Here is a 16,742-nt window from a genome sequence, read left to right on the forward strand (position 1 = left end):
CTAAAGTGTAGGGTATACAGGCTCCAAAGGCGTGTGCGACCAGGCACGCTGATGCTCACCAGGCGCAAAGGCCCCCGCGGTCTGTGCACCCTCGCCCGACGAACGTAGGACATACTTGTAGATGACCAACCCTTCCAGGCCAACAGGACCTCGCGCATGCGTCCGACCTGTACTGATCCCCACTTCTGTGCCGAAACCGAAACGGAAGCCGTCTGCAAAACGAGACGAGGCATTCACAAAGACACTCGACGAGGAGAGCGAGCGGGTAAAAACGTCCGCGGCGGATTCGCTCTGCGCCGACGACGAGGTGCGCTTTACAGGCAGGGGCGCACAGAGAATAATGTCTGTATGGCCAGAGCCATGCTGGTTAATATGATCCACGGCTTCATTGACACTGTCGACCACACGCACAGCCAAATCCAGATCAAGGAACTCTGTATCGTAATCCGCCTCGGTCGCAGCGCTCAGAAGCGACTGAGCATGCACGTCCAGCTGCCCTTGCAGGGCAGCCAGAGACGTAGGATCGCAGTGTAGACGTACGCCTGCTTGCGTCATGGCTTGCGCAATCGCTACCCAGAGGCCAGACGAAAGATGATGGCGGTGTACAAGCAACGTCTCAATGGCATTGCAGGCGCTTGGGTAGTCCAGCTTCGCATCCAATAGGGTCTCGATAGTCAGCTTCGCATGTGCGTCTTCGTGCACATAAGCAGCACATAGTCCATCAGCATGGCCCATGACAGGCATACGAGCCTCACGTTGGATACTGCGGACCAACGCATTGGATCCACGAGGGATGACTAGATCAATATAGCGGTCTTCATGCAGCAGCGCTTGAATCTCATCACGCGTTTGAACCGTCTGCACAAGGTACCGCGGCAACTCACTCTTCTCCAGCGCGGTCGCGAGGCAGCGTGCCAGCACAGCTGCCGTATGCTTGGATTCCTTGCCGCCTTTGAGGATCGCTGCATTGCCCGATTTGATAGCGAGACTCGCAATGTTCACAATGACTTCAGGGCGCGCCTCAAAAATGCACAGCAGGACACCGATCGGACAGGTCACACGGTACAAGTCCAGCGAGCCTGTCGCTGCGCGCTCGCCTACCGCTGGCACGCTGTCCGCCAACCGAGTCGCTCGTGTGCACACATCGAGCGGCGATGGGAGAGCAGCGACATCTGATACACCCTGAAGCATCGATTCCCACTTACCGGGCTTGCTGAACAGGTCGAGACGCGAGACAAGCTGCTTAGATAGCTTGCCTTGCGCCACGAGTTCGTTGGCCTCAGCCACGTCCTGCTGGTTTGCTGCCTGGATTTCATCCCGCGCAGCTTCGAGCGCCTCACAAATAAATGTCAGCGCCTTCGAGCGGGCAGCGTCTGCCTCAGCAGCACCATGCGACGATAACCGCTTCTGCGCCTCGTCAAACGCTTCACGCGCTTGCTTTGCAATGTCCGACGCACTGCTCATGGATGGTAGTGGAGGGCTGATCAGCCCAGTGTGAGTCAGCAGCCTGCCTGCGCCGAGCGCGGCTGATCCTTGCACGTGAGAAGAACGGCGTGCGTGCAATCGGCCCAGGGCCAACACGCCGGGGCAGGTGCTGCTGCTGCACGGCAATTGAAGTGGGCACACCTTCCTCTTCCAATTTCTTCGTACCATGGCCAAAAAGGCACGGAGGACGGCAAAGAAAAGCTCCGCAAAGAAGAATCAGAGCACAGCCTCGATGGCGAAGAGCGAGCCTACGACTGAGCCTGTCCAAAAGGGCTTGGGTGCTACCAAGCGCGGAAGCTTGGAATTGATAGGCACACTGGTCGTCGGTGCCATTTTGACCACCCTGGTCGTTGCGCATGGCGTAACCAGCCCAGCCTACCGTAAAACCTCGCATATCATGGAGCATGTATGGTCCCTGGGCGAGGCCACAGGCTTGTACAAGCGGCCGACCGCGGCAGCTTGGCACGCTATCGCTCGCCAGGTACACACCTTTACGCGATCATGCTTCTTCCTATCAGGTGCTGTGTCCAGTGACGAAACGAAGCCGTGGTCCGCCGTTCGCTCTATGTGGGATGCATCCGTGCCCCTCGCCCAATACCAACGCAGTTGGGGCGACGTGTACTTTGCCCTGACGTGGGGCATGATCTTGTACATGATTCGCACAGTACTTACCCACCTTGTACTCCTACCTGTATCGCGGATCCTCGTCAAGCGACCTGACTCGAAACTCTCACCAGCTATTCAACAGCACCGTTTCGAAAGGAAAGTTTGTCGTTTTGCCGAGCAGAGCTGGATCGTGATACTGTACACCACCTCGTTGGTGATGGTCATGAGCGTGGTTGTCAAGATGCCTTTCTGGCCAACCAAGCTCGAATTCTTGTGGCGTGATTATCCTCATACGACCATGGATGCGCTAACAAAAGTTGTGTATCTATGGGAAGCCTCGAATTACGTGCACCAACTCTTTGTGATCAACTTGGAAGAACGCCGCTCCGACTTTTGGCAGATGCTAATCCACCATATCGTGACACTCTTTTTGATTGGTGGCTCGTTCACTGCCAGTTTCTACCGCGTTGGCTACGCAATTTTAGCGCTCATGGACCCGGCAGATGTGTGTCTGGGCACCGCTAAGCTGCTCAAGTACATGGGATGGCAGACTGTATGCGATATTATGTTTGGCGTATTTATGGTGGTTTGGACCATTACACGTCATATCCTGTACGCTGTCGTTTGGTATTCATGCTACCGTGATGCGCCGGCTGTCATTTCGTTTAAGACGTCGGTGGATCTGGCGTCAGGTCATATGCTTACGCAGACTACGTACACTGTCTTCCTAGTCCTTCTGGGCGTGCTACAATTCATCCTGCTGATTTGGTTCGGCATGATCGTAAATGTGGCAGTGCACGTGCTGACCAAAGGCAAGGCAGTGGATTCACGAAGCGATCAAGACTCCGACTCGGACTAATACTAGCAGTCTTGCTTTTGTGTATAGAATACTGTTCACAGCCTATTTATAATATAGGAGACAGACCCGCTGCCCGCAACAATGCATGAACAAGGCGTGCACAAAGAGCGCCATGGCCTTGGAGTAGATACGTAGCCCCCCATACGCGGCCATGCGCACGTCAAAATGAAAAAGTATGGACAAATGAAAACAAAAGGGCTGAGCACATTAATCAACATAGGACCATTTGATTCCATGGAGACGACCTGCTTTCGTAGGTGCCAGCTCTGCAAACGCAGCTGGAGACAAGTCCAAGTCGTTCTCCTGGCAGCCCACGCAGCGGTCTACCACCGTCACATTGATGGACTTGCCATTGTAGGACGCTTGAATAGTCTTACCACATAGTGGGTTTTCATTCGGGTTCTTTGCTGCTTTTTGGTCGTACAAAGAATGGGACACTGCGACGATCATATCAGATTTTGTACTGTTTTTACCGCACGAGCCGACGCCGGGAACATAGTAAGTAGCCTGTCCAAGTTTGATAGACGCTTGTTCTTTGTCATTCTTCGAGGACAATGCCTGGTGGTGCGCTTGATAGTAGTGACGCGAGCGCTTCACAAGGCCACGACCTGCATGGACCTTGGTATCCTGCATAGTGCCTGCAGAAGCAGGGATACAGCACAACACGATCAGGCTCAGTGCCAGGCAATAAACCTTGAACATCCACATCAGCCACGGCGTCGGGATACGAGAGAAACAACGACCAGCGCTACAGAGAAAACTGTGAGATGAGAGCTTGGTTTATGTACGTATACAGCAGCATAGCCTTCTTCATGCATGCCACCCCCACTCCTCCACATACGCAGATGAGGATGCGACGTGGTGGGGGCCTGCCTACTGTTAAGCATGCCTCACCCCTACATGCCTCCACGTGGAGAAACGAGATGGTTTGTGCGGGCCTAGAGGCTGTCCGTCAAGGTGCAACTGCGAAATGATTGGAATACCTATGGGGCTATGCTATGAACACGGCCACGCACCAAGTGGCGTACAGGTAAGGTATGGGCTGCCGCCCATATGGCCGTTGGGAACAAGACTCCTTCGTCGCTAAAAGTCCATAGCCCTCCAGGAGCTTGCTAGGCACCAAGTAGACAGACAATAAGGCAGGCAGAGAATCGAGGCAGGAACATCGTCTCGCGAGCGCTGACTAAGGGTCACTCCTACTACCACACACTGCGCGACCGTCCATGTGGAAGGCGATTACAGCCCTCTCCCAGTCGCGCATAGGTCGCGGTGTATCCACAGTATGGTCGTACCGCAAGCCGATCGTGGTCTGTGTTGTGCTTACAGGGGTTAGCTCGTCCATGATCGCATCATATACGATGCAGCGCAAGATGGAGCATGTCAACGACGATACTTACCTGACATGGCGTGTGCATCCTGGTGCCATTGTCGATGTGCGTGGCCCCACCTCGGTGACGCAACTGCTTTCTCCGATGACGCTGGGCGACGAACCTGTACGTGTAATGGAGATGCACGAAGTACTACGTACGCTACGACACGCTCAGCACGACAAGCGTGTGCGTGGTTTGGTCGCAGACTTTAGTGTGCTGCATGTACCACGCAGTGTCCGGCAGACACCGCTAGGGCCTGCGCAAGTGGAAGAACTGGTCCATGCGCTTCGTGCGTTCCAGGAGGCTAAGAAGCAGCAGTTCCCAGACGATGAGCGGCCTACGACGGTAGCATGGGCGGATACTTTTGATGCCCAGTCGATGTACTTGCTTGCAAGTACGTTTGATCGTGTCTACATGCAGCCCAGCGGGATGGTGCCGTTGATCGGTGTGGGCAAGACCTTCCCATTTGTACGCCGTGTGCTGGACTGGCTGGGCATTCACGCTCGAACGGAAGCGCGGGAGGAGTACAAGTCCATGGTAAGCACCTTTGTACAGGACGAATTCCCACCAGCGCAGCTGCAAAATATGTCAGAACTGTACGGCGATCTGCAGCAGAATGCGGCACGTATGCTAGGCGAACACCGGTTTCGTGATGTGGAGAACAGCGCAGCCAAAGTGTATGAGCTCATGCAGCATGGCCCTTATACAGCACGCGAAGCGCTGGCGGCCGGCTTGATTGATGCATTGGTCCATCGTGAGGATGTGACGCCATCGTTGCAAAAGGGTGTTCATCGCAAGACGTTCCCGCTATATGCACAGATCTGCGCGCGGCAAGCGGCTCGACAGCGCTCTCGTACCCAGCCGAAAATCGGCGTAGCGTACTTGGAAGGCACGATGCATCGGCAGTCGCAGGCAGGCTCCGTCAGCGAAGTGATTCGTGCGCTACGCGCGCTTGCCGAGAACGACGAGGTGGAAGCTATGGTCCTCCGCATCAATTCCGGCGGCGGTGAAGTGATCGCGAGTGAAACGCTATGGGCCGCCATGCAGCATGTGCGGCAGGAGACGAAGAAGCCGATCGTGGCGTCGTTTGGGAATGTCGCGGCGAGTGGTGCGTACTATGCGGCGACAGCCGCAGATGCGATTTTCGCCAGCGAGAATACCGTGATGGGCAGCATTGGCGTGGCGGTAGCACGCCCCTTTCTCTCACGGGCGGTGCTCGATGCGTTGCGTATATCTATGCAGTCTGTGTATGCTGGCTCCACCGGCGCTAGTGTCCTGTACGATATCGACGCACACCAAGCCGCGCGCATGAAGAAGCATGCCGACGAGTCCTATGCTGACTTCCTTGACAAGGTGCAGGAAGGACGCGGTATGCATGCTACAGTGCTATCCCAACTCGCAGGCGGTCGCGTGATGACAGGCCTCACAGCTTGGCGTCAGTGTGTGCCTGACGCAGGTGCGTTCATCCTCCCACCCACGTACCGGCCACACCGTGCTCCGCCTTTATCGACCGAGCCATGTACAGCATGGACCGTGGTTCATGAGGAGCGTGAGGCCAGTGTCCCCTTGGCCCACGTCCAACGCAAGGACCAGGGAGAGAACGACGATGCGTATGTGGAGGGCGAGGACACCGAGGCGTTGGTACAGCGCGATCTTGAGGCCCATGCGCGTTGCACCTCGGCGCAAGCGCCAGCGTCGCATGGCCGTGGCCTGATCGATGCGATCGGTGGGCTGGACGACGCAATAGCGTATGCACATGCATTGGCGCAGGAGCGAGCAGGGACAGCCCCTGTCTCCTCCAACGACGAGATTCAGCTGGTTCGCTTGCCAACGCGCGTCCCCCTATGGCGCCATATGGCCACGGCATGGGCCGGAGGTGAGATGGATATGAAAGCGGATTCGCCCTGGGATACCCTGTCTTTGTGGGCCTACAATCAATGGGCGCAACTACATAGTCTAGCTGCCCAAACACGTGCAGAAATGCCCGGGCCATGGATACCATAGCGCGAAGGCTAGCTAGACTTGCTCGTCCTGTGGCTGCGACTGCGGCGCAAAGAACTCCAACGGCGCTGTGATCGGAGCTGCTGTCATTGCAGGTTCTACGCCGCCGCGTCCTTGGTATTCAGCAGGGTCATGCAGCCGTGCTCGCGCCTGTGCGGCGGCCCGAGCCTCGTCTTCGAGCGACGGGCCAACGATCCGCCAGAACGCGCGCTCGGCCGCCTCGACACACAAGTCGAGCGACTCAGTTAGGTTGGGAATGGGCTGCGTATGCACATCCACTTCGTCCAAGCACAAGGATGTGCGTGGCAGGCCAGGCGTACGAGTCCATGGCGCCGAAGTATCGATCCACGTCGCCTTCGATAAGTCGCCTTGCTCGTAGATGGGATGAGATGTGTACAGCGATACCAGCCAAGGCTTTTGCACGGTCAAGAGGGTATAGAGTCGGTCCACAGCGGGGCGTAAGCATGCCATCGCCGACGTCCCGGCCTGCGCATACGTCGTGAGTGCGTACACATACTGGCCCTTGGGGCACGCGAACGTGCCTTCGCCCTGGACAAGCACCATGACAGCATGCTCGGTGCGCATTGTCTCTGGCGGAAATACAAGCAGAGCCGTCTCCAGCTCGTCGGGCGGCGCCTCCCCTTCCTCGTCGTCGCGACGCGCGATCGACGGCAAATGCGTCGCCCAGTCGATAGGAGCGTCCGAGACAAGGAGAGCTACATGGTTCCAGTAGGCCGCTTTTAACGTCACATTGGACATCCCATACGTGGCGAACGTCGAAGGCGCAGCGACGCATTCCGCAGTAAATGTCGTGGGTATATCGTCGAGACGCAACGTCCACGTCGACGTAGAGGTGAGCGACGTAAGAGGGCGTCCCAATACAAAGACACTGCCATGCACCGCAGACGAGCGGCAGAAGCCCTGGGCTAGCTCGCCTGCGCCGCCATACTGACCCACAAGCAAGGCTGCATCGCCGTACCTACCCAGGCCTTGAAGGATGCGCCGTGTGCGTTCCATCGCATGCGCCGCCGGCTCGTCGGCGTCCCAACACAGGGAGACACCGTACATCACAGCGGAGGTCAAGTCCTTATTTAGACCCATGGTCTCGTGAAGGAGCGTATGCATGCGCTTCTCGCTGGACGGAAGAGCGTCAGACGGTTGCGTGGCCGACTGTAGAAACCGCATAAGCCGCCGCTTGTCCGCGAGAGAAATGCGCTTATCGCGGAAAATGTCCGACTTGCTACTAGGTACACGCTGGAGGTGATCGCCCGTGTACACGCCTGTCTGTCCTAGAAGTCGAAACGTCGCATACGACGCGACGTTGGAACGAATGAGGGCCTCGATCATGGGGCCCTGGGCAGGCAGGAGCGCCGGACGAACTGAGAGCGCGTAATGTCGATCGAGCTCCTGGAGCGAAACTGGCACGCCTTTGTCGTTCCTCTCGTCACCCTCATACCGTGGGAAGGTAAGTGTAGTATGCGGCTGCGTCGCGGCCCACTGTGCCAGCTCCGTGAGCGTAAGACTCGCCCAGTCACTGCCATAGTACATATTGGGATCGACATGTAGCACCTTCTTCCCCGCGCGACTAAGCGCCGCGGAAAGGACGGCTTCTGTGACGCCCGTGCCTAGCACAAGCACATCGAAATGATCCGTGTCGTTGCTGTCGTCGTGCATACACGCCGACGTGGGGTCCCAGCGCTCGCTCGCGCTAGGCACGGCGTGATAGGCCACGTGGCGGCCCCGCCTCCACGTTACGTGGCGTGGCCCTACGATGTGTACCTTGCTAGCGCTCCTTGATGCGCACGGTACGTTTATTCGCGTAGACTCACATGACAGTGGGGAGCTCGACTTGGACAGCAATTCGCCCCATTATTGTTTCACGTGCGTGTACCTAGAATGAGCCGAAGTATGATGCAGGCTAGGCGGCCGTTCCCCGTGGACGGTCTCCTGCCGAAGCAAGCGACGAAAGCCGATGCGTTCTTGCAGCGATGCCCTACGTACGATGGCCGCGGCGTACGTGTAGCCGTGTTGGACACGGGTGTCGATCCAGCTGCCTTGGGTCTAAATGGTCCCAACAAGGTCGTGGACATCATCGACTGTACAGGCGCTGGCGATGTGCCACTGCAGACGGTGGAAGCGCAGCCAGGTGCCGAAAGCGATACGCTGCAGCTTACGTCGCCTGCAACAGGCCGCACCTTGCTCGTGTCCGCATCGTGGCCGAATCCGACGGGGGTTTGGAAAGTCGGCACGAAGCGTGCGTATGATCTGTGGCCCACATCGCTGGTCGAGCGTCGTACGAAAGAGCGCAAGGAGGCGTTTGATGTGAGCCATGCCAAGCTGTTGCAACAGGCACGCAATGATCTGAATGAGGAAGAAGCACGCCTGGCCAAGTGCAAGGAGTCAGCCGAAAAGGCAGCCGCAGCGCAGCGTGTGGACGAGCACAAAGCGCGTGTGGCTGTATTGCAGGATATGCACAAGAACTGGCACGATCCTGGCCCGATACTCGACGCCGTCGTGTTCCATGACGGTACGCACTGGCGTGCAGTCGTGGGCGGTGGTGAGGGCGACGTGACGAGCCCTACCGAGGGTGAGTCGTCGTCGCTCTATGCGACGACACTCGATTTGCGAGCGCACAAGCGGCTCACAGACTACCGTGTGGAACGTGAGTGGTCGTACTTTGGTGACATGGATTTGCTCACGTACACGGTGAACATTCTGCAGGACGGTGGGCTGCTATCGATTGTGACGCTCTCTGGGACGCATGGTACGCACGTTGCGGGCATTATTGGTGCGCGTACGGAAGAGGCAGCGACCAATGGTGTGGCGCCCGGTGCAGAAATCGTGAGTCTGCGTATTGGCGACTCGCGTCTAGGCAGTATGGAGACGGGACAGGCGCTGCTACGCGCGGCGCAAGCCCTGATCGATACCAAGTGCGACGTGGCCAACATGTCGTACGGTGAAGATGGTGGATTCACACTGGAAGACAAGGGCGCGTTCGCGGAGGCGCTGCAGCGTGTGATTCGTGACCACCACGTCTGCTTTGTGAGCAGTGCTGGCAACAATGGCCCAGCGCTTACGACCGTCGGCCAGCCTGGCGGTACGACGTCGGGGGTACTGAGCGTCGGTGCGTATGTCAATGCCGGTGCGATGCAGCAGGCAGAGTATGCCTTGGTCGAGACAGGGGTGCCCTCGAGTGTCACGACATGGTGCAGTCGCGGCCCTGCCGCCGATGGTGCGAGCGGTGTGTCGATTTACGCACCGGGCGCTGCGATCACGTCGATTTGCCGCTACGCATTGCAGTCCAAACAGCTGATGAATGGTACGTCGATGAGCAGCCCAAATGCAGCTGGCGCTGTGGCGCTGTTGGTTAGTGCATGCAAGGCAGAAGGCATTCCCGTCTCGCCGTTCCGACTCTTCCGCGCGATCGAGGCGACAGGCGCCGATGTGCAGGATCCTTTGGACGTCAAGTTCCTGGATGTGGAGAAGGCATGGGAGTATTTGCAAGCGCATCGCGACGATCCGTACGCGGATGCCGAGATGCGTGTGCATGTGACGCCCGCCGGGAAGCCCCTGGGATACGGCCACAGTCGCGGTGTGTACCTACGGGAGGCCGAGGAGACCCATCGTACGTCGCAGTTCAATGTGACGGTGCAGCCGACGTTCTCCTATGGTGAGACGCAGCGCTCGTTTGCCTTGGAGATTCGTGCGTCGCTGCAAGCTACAGCGCCGTGGGTGCATGTGCCAGAATTCCTGGTCCTAGGCAGCAACGGACGTACGTTCGAGATTCGCGTGGCGGCGGATCAGTTGCCGCCCGGTCTGCACTCGGCCAAGATTGTGGCCCGCGATACGGAGCGTGATGATACCGTGGTGTTGGAAGTCCCTATCACTGTGGCCAAGCCGGTCGTTCCCCTCGGTGCGACGCATATCTTACCGCACACGCACTTTGCGTCGGGCGATATTCGCCGCGAGTTTGTACAAGTGCCACCGGGAGCAACATGGGCCGAGATTCGTGTGCGAAGCCAGCGTCATGAGGCCCCCGGGACGAGCGCGCGGTTCTGGCTGCATTTACTGCAATTGGAGCCCCAACGTCGCTTGTGCGAGGTGGAGCACCAGTACATTCTGGCGCTCAACGAGAACGAGCCTGTGACGAAGCGCCTGCCTGTGCAGGGCGGCATGACACTCGAGGTGTGTGCGGCGCAGTTCTGGTCGAACAAGGCTGGCTTTGAGCTGGAATGGGACTTGGAGTTCCATGGTCTGGGCGCACCGATGAAGACGCTTACGACGACCAGTGGCCAAGGCTGGACATCGTTGCCGCTCCGTAGTGAGCTGCGTGTGGAAGAGTGCAAACCCAGCGTAAAACTCGACACGCGCCGTCAGTTTGTGCGTCCACGTACGCATACGATCCGGGCGCTGCGGGACGCGCGTGATCGTCAGCCATCGGGGCACCAGCTGATGGAGTTGACGGTGGAGTACCCAATCACGGTGAAAGAAGCCACCTCCCTTACGTGGCGCCTTCCGCTGAGTGGTCACTTGTACGATGGGAGTGTGACACTCTTGACTCAGCTTCTCGACCTGCACCAGGCGCAAGTGCACTTTGGCGATGTGTACCCGAAAGACGTGTCCTTGAAGCCGGGTGAGTACACGCTGCGTGTGCAAGCTTTGCATGAGTCGGCAGATGTGCTGGAGAAGCTGCAGAACATGAGCTTGACCATCGATCACAAGCTCAAGAAGGAGGTGGCGTTGGACGTGTACGCTGACCACCTTGACTTGCTAGGCAGCGGCAAGCCTATCAAGGACGCCATCAAGCTCCTGCGTGGCGAGAATGCGGTCGTGGTCATCGATACAAACCTTGAAGGCGATAAGCTGCCGAGCGAGGCGAGTGCGGGTGATGTGCTGCTGGGTACCGTGCAACTGGGTGGCCAAGCCAAGTTGCCCCTCGAGGTCGTTGTGGGCCCGGCACCTGCCACGTCGAACGACAAGGCGGCGCCCCCCAGTGACCCGACGCCCTTGCCGACATTGCTTGCAGGACTCGTGTCGAAGGTGGCGAGCGAGGACAAGGAGGCGTTCCTGGCACGCCTCGTGAGTGACCATCCTGAGAGCCTCCCTGTGCGACTTGCTGTGCTAGAGGCGTGTGATGCAAAGGAGGTGGATAAGACGCTCCAGGCAGCGGAAGGTGTGCAGTCGTGCATCGATGAGACGGCACTTCGCTTGTGGCTTGGTACGCAGCAGCCCCCTGCGTCGGAGCAAACCGACGAGCAGAAACGCGAAGCAGAGAAGATGCAAGCGCAGAAGAAGGCACTTGCGTTCGCCTGGCTGCGTCAGGCACAGGCATTGGCGTACCGTGGCAGTCACGACGAGAGTGCGGCAGCCATGAAGCATGCGCAGCAGTTCATCGACGAGGCAAGTGATGCCAAGACCAAGGCGCTCTTGGCCAACCTGCGCACTGAATGGCACCGTTCTCACGAACGCTTCGGCCTAGCGCTGCAGAGCGTACGTAAGCAGTTGGAGGTGCTGGGCCATGCGACCAGCGACACACGCGAGGAGTGGGCGCGGGCGCATGAGCTGGAAGCTGCGCTGCTTCAGCAGCTTGCATGGACGTGCTGGTGGAAGCATACGCAGCGCTGGTCGTGGCTCGAGAAGCCTGCAGCGCCAGAGCCGTTTTAAATAGCGTATATCTACCTATCTACACGGCCGTCGTCGCCCATGAACATAGAGCCATATGCTGATCGTCGCCCCACCGCTGCAAGAACATCGCGCGACCGCCGCCAATCATACAGTGGTGCGTATGAAGCGCCGAGTCGATCCACGCATAGGCCGCAGATGCTTGGTCCAGGTGCCAATACAGCGTAGCAAGGAATAGCATACCGCGAATCGCGCCATCGAAATGCAGATCTGGCAGCTGCTTGATACGTGCGCCGTCAGCAAGCATAGCGCCAGTCGCTTCGATCGCGCGCTTCGTCATGGCGATCGCAGCGTCTACGTCGTAAGTCCGCAAATGCTCCGCCGCGCGGAAATACACGTCGACCAAACTAGGTCGTAAGGCGCCACGTGTAGACGCATACGTGCTATCCACTGACTGCGCGACCGCCGTCATGGCCTCGACCATCTCGCGATGCGCGTCGGCAGGATCACCGATCGACGGCCCACCTTTGAAAATGGCACGACTTCGCTCCATCAGCGGCGGCCATTCGCGCACCAGCACCTCTTCACGGCGGCGAAGCTGGTCGTCGCCATCAGCGCGATCCAAGGCACAAAGGCCACAAGCACATACAAACCCGTGCTTGGAGAGCTGCGCTTGGCGTGTATGGTACGCCACTTCACCTTGCACGTATTGATGCATGATCTGCGTACCTGCCGGCAATGGATGCAAGGCACGCGTAGCGACAAAGTCGCCGAAGAACACCGACGATACATTCGGCAGGCACGCATGATTCAGAATCGCAGGGAGAGGGTGCGGCATGGTCGAGCGCGACATGGGATCGTCACCTGCAGACGCCGCTGGCACAGCCGCTGGGCCAAACGCGTTGAAGCGTAACACGTTGTTGACATAGTGCGATGCGGCGGTGGGACGCAGAGCCTCGAGGGCCTGCTTCGCATCGAGAGGTACAGACGTACGAAGAGGATACGGCGCTGCCACGTACGTCGAGTACGGCGTTGTGGGACCGGCGGTCAGCCCCAAGAACGCCGGCGCCCATTCCGGCCGGTCAAGAAGGGTATGCAGGCACCGTGTCGCCGCTAACACTTGCGTCGTAGTACTCGTCACGCCCGAGGCGGGATTGCAGCGAAGTAGCGGCACACCATCGCACCCTGGATCCTTGCTGTAGCTGCTAGCCATCGCGCGGCAAAACAAGAGCAATTCCCCTTCGTTGACATCCCGCGTAACTACGAGGCCACGACCAGCATTGGGGATGTCTTGCACGGCAATGGGGCCCAAGTACTCGTCATACATAAAGCGCGGCGTCGCATCGTCCAATGTACGCTGAAACATGGCGTGCAGCACAGCATCAGAGGGGCCGTTCTCGCGGATGTCCACAGCGGTGGTAGCTTGGTCCAGCCGCGCATCGATCTCCGAGGTTTTATCGGAGGATATGGCTCGGCATGCTTGCATGCGTATGATCACTTCGTCATAAGAGCGCAAGGCCAGTAGTACGTCCGCGTGCAGTAGTGTATCTTCGACAAAGGCGGCAGCGTCTTGATCGCGTGACGGCCAAATCCCTTGCAAGGTCGCAGCGCAAATCTCGCGCCACGCAGCACCTGGCCGCTGTTGCGCGAGCAATTGGGATACGGTATCGCGAACTTGCTCCCGCGACATTGTCGGTAAAGCGCGACCCTCCTGATAGGCACACGTCAAGGGACCTTCTTCCAGCCACAGCACCTGCTCCGATGGCGGGAACGGCAATGGATCGGCCCAAGTCACGTCGGCACACAGCGGCGATGTGGGACGAAGAACATGCACATCTGATGGCGTATCCACACGTACACCCACCGTGCCTTTGCCTCCAGTGATGGGACCGCCAACACCCATATAGTGCAAACTCACATACGGTTCACGGATCAGCAGAATCGTGCCGATAGGCAGCAGCGCGTCCAACGCGTCGCCATGCAGGCGTAGATCGGGAGTAAAGTGAGCAAGGCTAATTGGAAGGGCAGCCCCTGAAGGTGTGAGGCCAACCAATGAACAACTGGCATACAAACACAAGCGCGATGCAACTTGGACCAGCAGACACCGACCTTCATGACGATACGGCGCTTGCAATTCGTCCACATCAATGCGTGAAAGCGTATGCACTCCAGCGTCGGAGGCATAGGTATTATCGGTATCCATAATCTGCCGTGGTATGTACAAGTGGCCCCGATGGTCGGTGCCAGCACGACGTTCTTCGTCGCGACGTCGAATGGCCGCATCCTGCGCCGCCAGCAAAGCCTTTTTAGGGATTCGTTTCACTGGCGCTGTCTTGGCCAATTTATTTTCCTCTTTCTTTAATGCCTCTGCTTCCTTCTGAAGAGCACTATTGTAGTTTTGAAGCATGGCCTCTGTCGCCCCTGACATGAGGGCTGCATCCATGAGCGCATGACCATCCTCATCATCCACATCAATACGCTTGGGAAGAGCAAGCTGTTGTGCCAGCTGCTTTTCTACACGTGGATCTGCATCAATGAGTGACACAATTTGCTCGCCTTTGGGTACAGAAAGATCCAAGTTGCGCAAGGAACGAAGTAGTTCCTCCATCGCAAAAAGGTTGGTCTGTCGACAGACGATGCGCCTCCACTCAACTACAGAATGAAACTTCGTGCTCGCATCATCTTGCATAATGTCGTGCATATTGTAAAATAAGCGACGCGTGACTCTCGTGCGTTGGATGAGTCACGTGGGCTAGGAACAGGGACGGTGGCAACTCTGACCCATATATCGTGCCACTCGTTAAGCACAAGCAGTCGACTAAGGGAACAAGAAGATCTGTGCTTGCCACCTTGCTCAAGTTTTTGCGTAAGAGCTGGAACAAGACAAAAGAAGCGAAATACTTTTGTATTCATTTATCTTGCCGTATTAGAAGCAAGAGAAGCGTAGAAAGGCCGCGTAATTGCAACAGATCATATCGCTGTGGCAGTTGTACCAACCCCTTATCACTGACTCTACATCGAACAAATAAACGTACCAAGATGATCAATATGCTTTTGTGAATCCGATTCACTACAAAGCACTAAATACAGACATACGAACTCTCCCAGTCTATTTGTTATCGACACCCAAATTCGCTATCGTGTATCGATCTCTTTCCCTTGCGTTTATTCCTCTCCTAAGACAAGAAATGGCAACGTGCAATCAAAACGATGGGTCTTGGCTACCCTCCAACCCATCGGAAGAAGGGCTCGAAGCCTATCCCCACCTTGTTTCGTCGACTCAATCTACAGCCTCGGATTTGTCGTCCTCGCTCGCACGCGCAGACGTGTCCCCTTTTTCACTGAATGGAACAATTAGCAGTCGAGGAACCTCGCCTGCGTCATCGACCGGATCGTATAAAGTCCGTCGATCCAGTGAAGCCTTTGAATGTGACAATGATACCACTGAATCACAGATTTTGCCTGCTTCTAAACGACCAAAACACAATGGACCTTCACCGGCACACGAATCCAGTGTCGGAGCTGAACTTTCCCAAACCAAGACGCAGGTATGCAAGCAAAATCTGCTGAAACTTCCCAATTGCCCCCTTCGAATGAGCCGTACTCTATTCGTGGAAAACCTTGTCGGTATGTATATGCGTTATGTTCTAATCCACTATAGATGCGGCCGTGGCGACAATTTCATCCATTTGGGGCCGCTTCTCGCGTGAATGCCGTGCTTCCCTCAAGCAAGAAGATGTGGCAAAGGATCAGTCAAACAGTACGCTCCCATTGGCTCTTTTTGTGCGCGAAATTTTACGACGAAGCCGCACAAGTTGCTCGACCCTGCAGGCAGCGTTGCTGTACTGCTCTCGGTGTAAGATGGCCTTGCATGACAATGTGGATAACTACAGCACGTCCTCACACACCGATGTACTAGGCTGGATGAACGAAGCTATGGTTATGTCGCCCACCTCTATGCAGGCGATGGAGCTGACGTGCAAGCTTCCATCCTTATCTCTTCCGTGCTCAAGCGCGCCCATACAAAGCAGCGCAAAGTCCATCAAGGCACAGACTACAAGTATGCCCTCACCGTTATTGTGTGGGCGACGTATGTTTTTGGCTGCAATTGTTGTGGCATCCAAGTTCCTTCAGGATCGGACCTACTCGAATCGGACTTGGTCCAAAATCTCAGGTTTGGAGACGCGTGAAATCGAGCAATTGGAACGTGTATTTTTGCAGACTATCCACTACAACCTAGTTGTCAGTGAGTCGGAATGGGCACAGTGGACCAAGGAGTTGTCTTTGCATTGCCATCGCAACAAGTTGGCCTCTTTCACTTCAAGCCAGTTGTCCGACAAGAACATTCCGGAAGCATACAAACAACGCCCTGCATCGGCGAGATTGCATCGTGTCACATCTGAAAATGTCATCGGACAAGCCTTCCAGTTCGATGCGAGTCTGAGTGACCCACAGGCACCCTCGCGCGGAAAGTCGGCTCTAGCCCGACATGGATCAACGTACTAAAGCATGTCTCATTGATCCTTCATGTTATCATATTCATTTTGTCATTGTACCTCTCTATTCTCTAGACTCCACCAATTGCCATATTCATGGGTTGTTGTGGTAAACGTAACATACTCTCGCATAGAAATCATGAAATCGAACATGTCCAAGAAGTTGGGTCGAGTGGATCCCAGGGCCTATTATTGCTTCTTATGTTGGCTGAGATTTGCACGTGGTCTGAGTGGCCGATCAGCGGGCCGCTCTTTGTGACAGATCGGAAATAGTTACACATTGTGGAGGATGAGTCTTGAGGG

The 16,742-nt window shown here is 56.8% G+C and overlaps 8 protein-coding genes across 8 annotated transcripts; 4 read left to right on the plus strand and 4 right to left on the minus strand.

The window, feature by feature from the left end:
• Positions 1 to 1,464, minus strand: Malapachy_0926 (glutamate-5-semialdehyde dehydrogenase; the record flags this gene model as incomplete). The annotated part of the gene is made up of 1 exon (XM_018135438.1): positions 1 to 1,464. The coding sequence occupies one exon, from the start codon at positions 1,462 to 1,464 to the stop codon at positions 1 to 3; it is 1,464 nt and encodes a 487-aa protein (XP_017992642.1).
• Positions 1,465 to 1,651: 187 nt separating this feature from the next.
• On the plus strand, positions 1,652 to 2,950 carry Malapachy_0945 (longevity-assurance protein; the record flags this gene model as incomplete). The annotated part of the gene is made up of 1 exon (XM_018135457.1): positions 1,652 to 2,950. The coding sequence occupies one exon, from the start codon at positions 1,652 to 1,654 to the stop codon at positions 2,948 to 2,950; it is 1,299 nt and encodes a 432-aa protein (XP_017992531.1).
• A 207-nt stretch (positions 2,951 to 3,157) lies between these two features.
• Malapachy_0929 (plant expansin) lies at positions 3,158 to 3,583 on the minus strand (the record flags this gene model as incomplete). Its single annotated transcript, XM_018135441.1, has 1 exon — positions 3,158 to 3,583. One exon carries the CDS (start codon positions 3,581 to 3,583, stop codon positions 3,158 to 3,160), a length of 426 nt encoding a protein of 141 aa, XP_017992637.1.
• A 590-nt stretch (positions 3,584 to 4,173) lies between these two features.
• Positions 4,174 to 6,324, plus strand: Malapachy_0939 (protease iv; the record flags this gene model as incomplete). The annotated part of the gene is made up of 1 exon (XM_018135451.1): positions 4,174 to 6,324. One exon carries the CDS (start codon positions 4,174 to 4,176, stop codon positions 6,322 to 6,324), a length of 2,151 nt encoding a protein of 716 aa, XP_017992689.1.
• A 12-nt stretch (positions 6,325 to 6,336) lies between these two features.
• Malapachy_0956 (hypothetical protein) lies at positions 6,337 to 7,995 on the minus strand (the record flags this gene model as incomplete). The annotated part of the gene is made up of 1 exon (XM_018135468.1): positions 6,337 to 7,995. The coding sequence occupies one exon, from the start codon at positions 7,993 to 7,995 to the stop codon at positions 6,337 to 6,339; it is 1,659 nt and encodes a 552-aa protein (XP_017992587.1).
• Positions 7,996 to 8,229: 234 nt separating this feature from the next.
• Positions 8,230 to 11,985, plus strand: Malapachy_0937 (tripeptidyl-peptidase ii tpp2; the record flags this gene model as incomplete). Its single annotated transcript, XM_018135449.1, has 1 exon — positions 8,230 to 11,985. The coding sequence occupies one exon, from the start codon at positions 8,230 to 8,232 to the stop codon at positions 11,983 to 11,985; it is 3,756 nt and encodes a 1,251-aa protein (XP_017992697.1).
• A 19-nt stretch (positions 11,986 to 12,004) lies between these two features.
• On the minus strand, positions 12,005 to 14,551 carry Malapachy_0951 (hypothetical protein; the record flags this gene model as incomplete). Its single annotated transcript, XM_018135463.1, has 1 exon — positions 12,005 to 14,551. One exon carries the CDS (start codon positions 14,549 to 14,551, stop codon positions 12,005 to 12,007), a length of 2,547 nt encoding a protein of 848 aa, XP_017992592.1.
• A 985-nt stretch (positions 14,552 to 15,536) lies between these two features.
• Positions 15,537 to 16,449, plus strand: Malapachy_0996 (g1 s-specific cyclin; the record flags this gene model as incomplete). Its single annotated transcript, XM_018135508.1, has 2 exons — positions 15,537 to 15,570; positions 15,605 to 16,449. 2 exons carry the CDS (start codon positions 15,537 to 15,539, stop codon positions 16,447 to 16,449), a joined length of 879 nt encoding a protein of 292 aa, XP_017992408.1.
• Positions 16,450 to 16,742: the final 293 nt, after the last annotated feature.

Source organism: Malassezia pachydermatis, assembly GCF_001278385.1.
Source record: "Malassezia pachydermatis strain CBS 1879 chromosome Unknown scaffold3, whole genome shotgun sequence".
In the NCBI taxonomy this organism is placed as follows: Eukaryota; Fungi; Basidiomycota; class Malasseziomycetes; order Malasseziales; family Malasseziaceae; genus Malassezia; species Malassezia pachydermatis.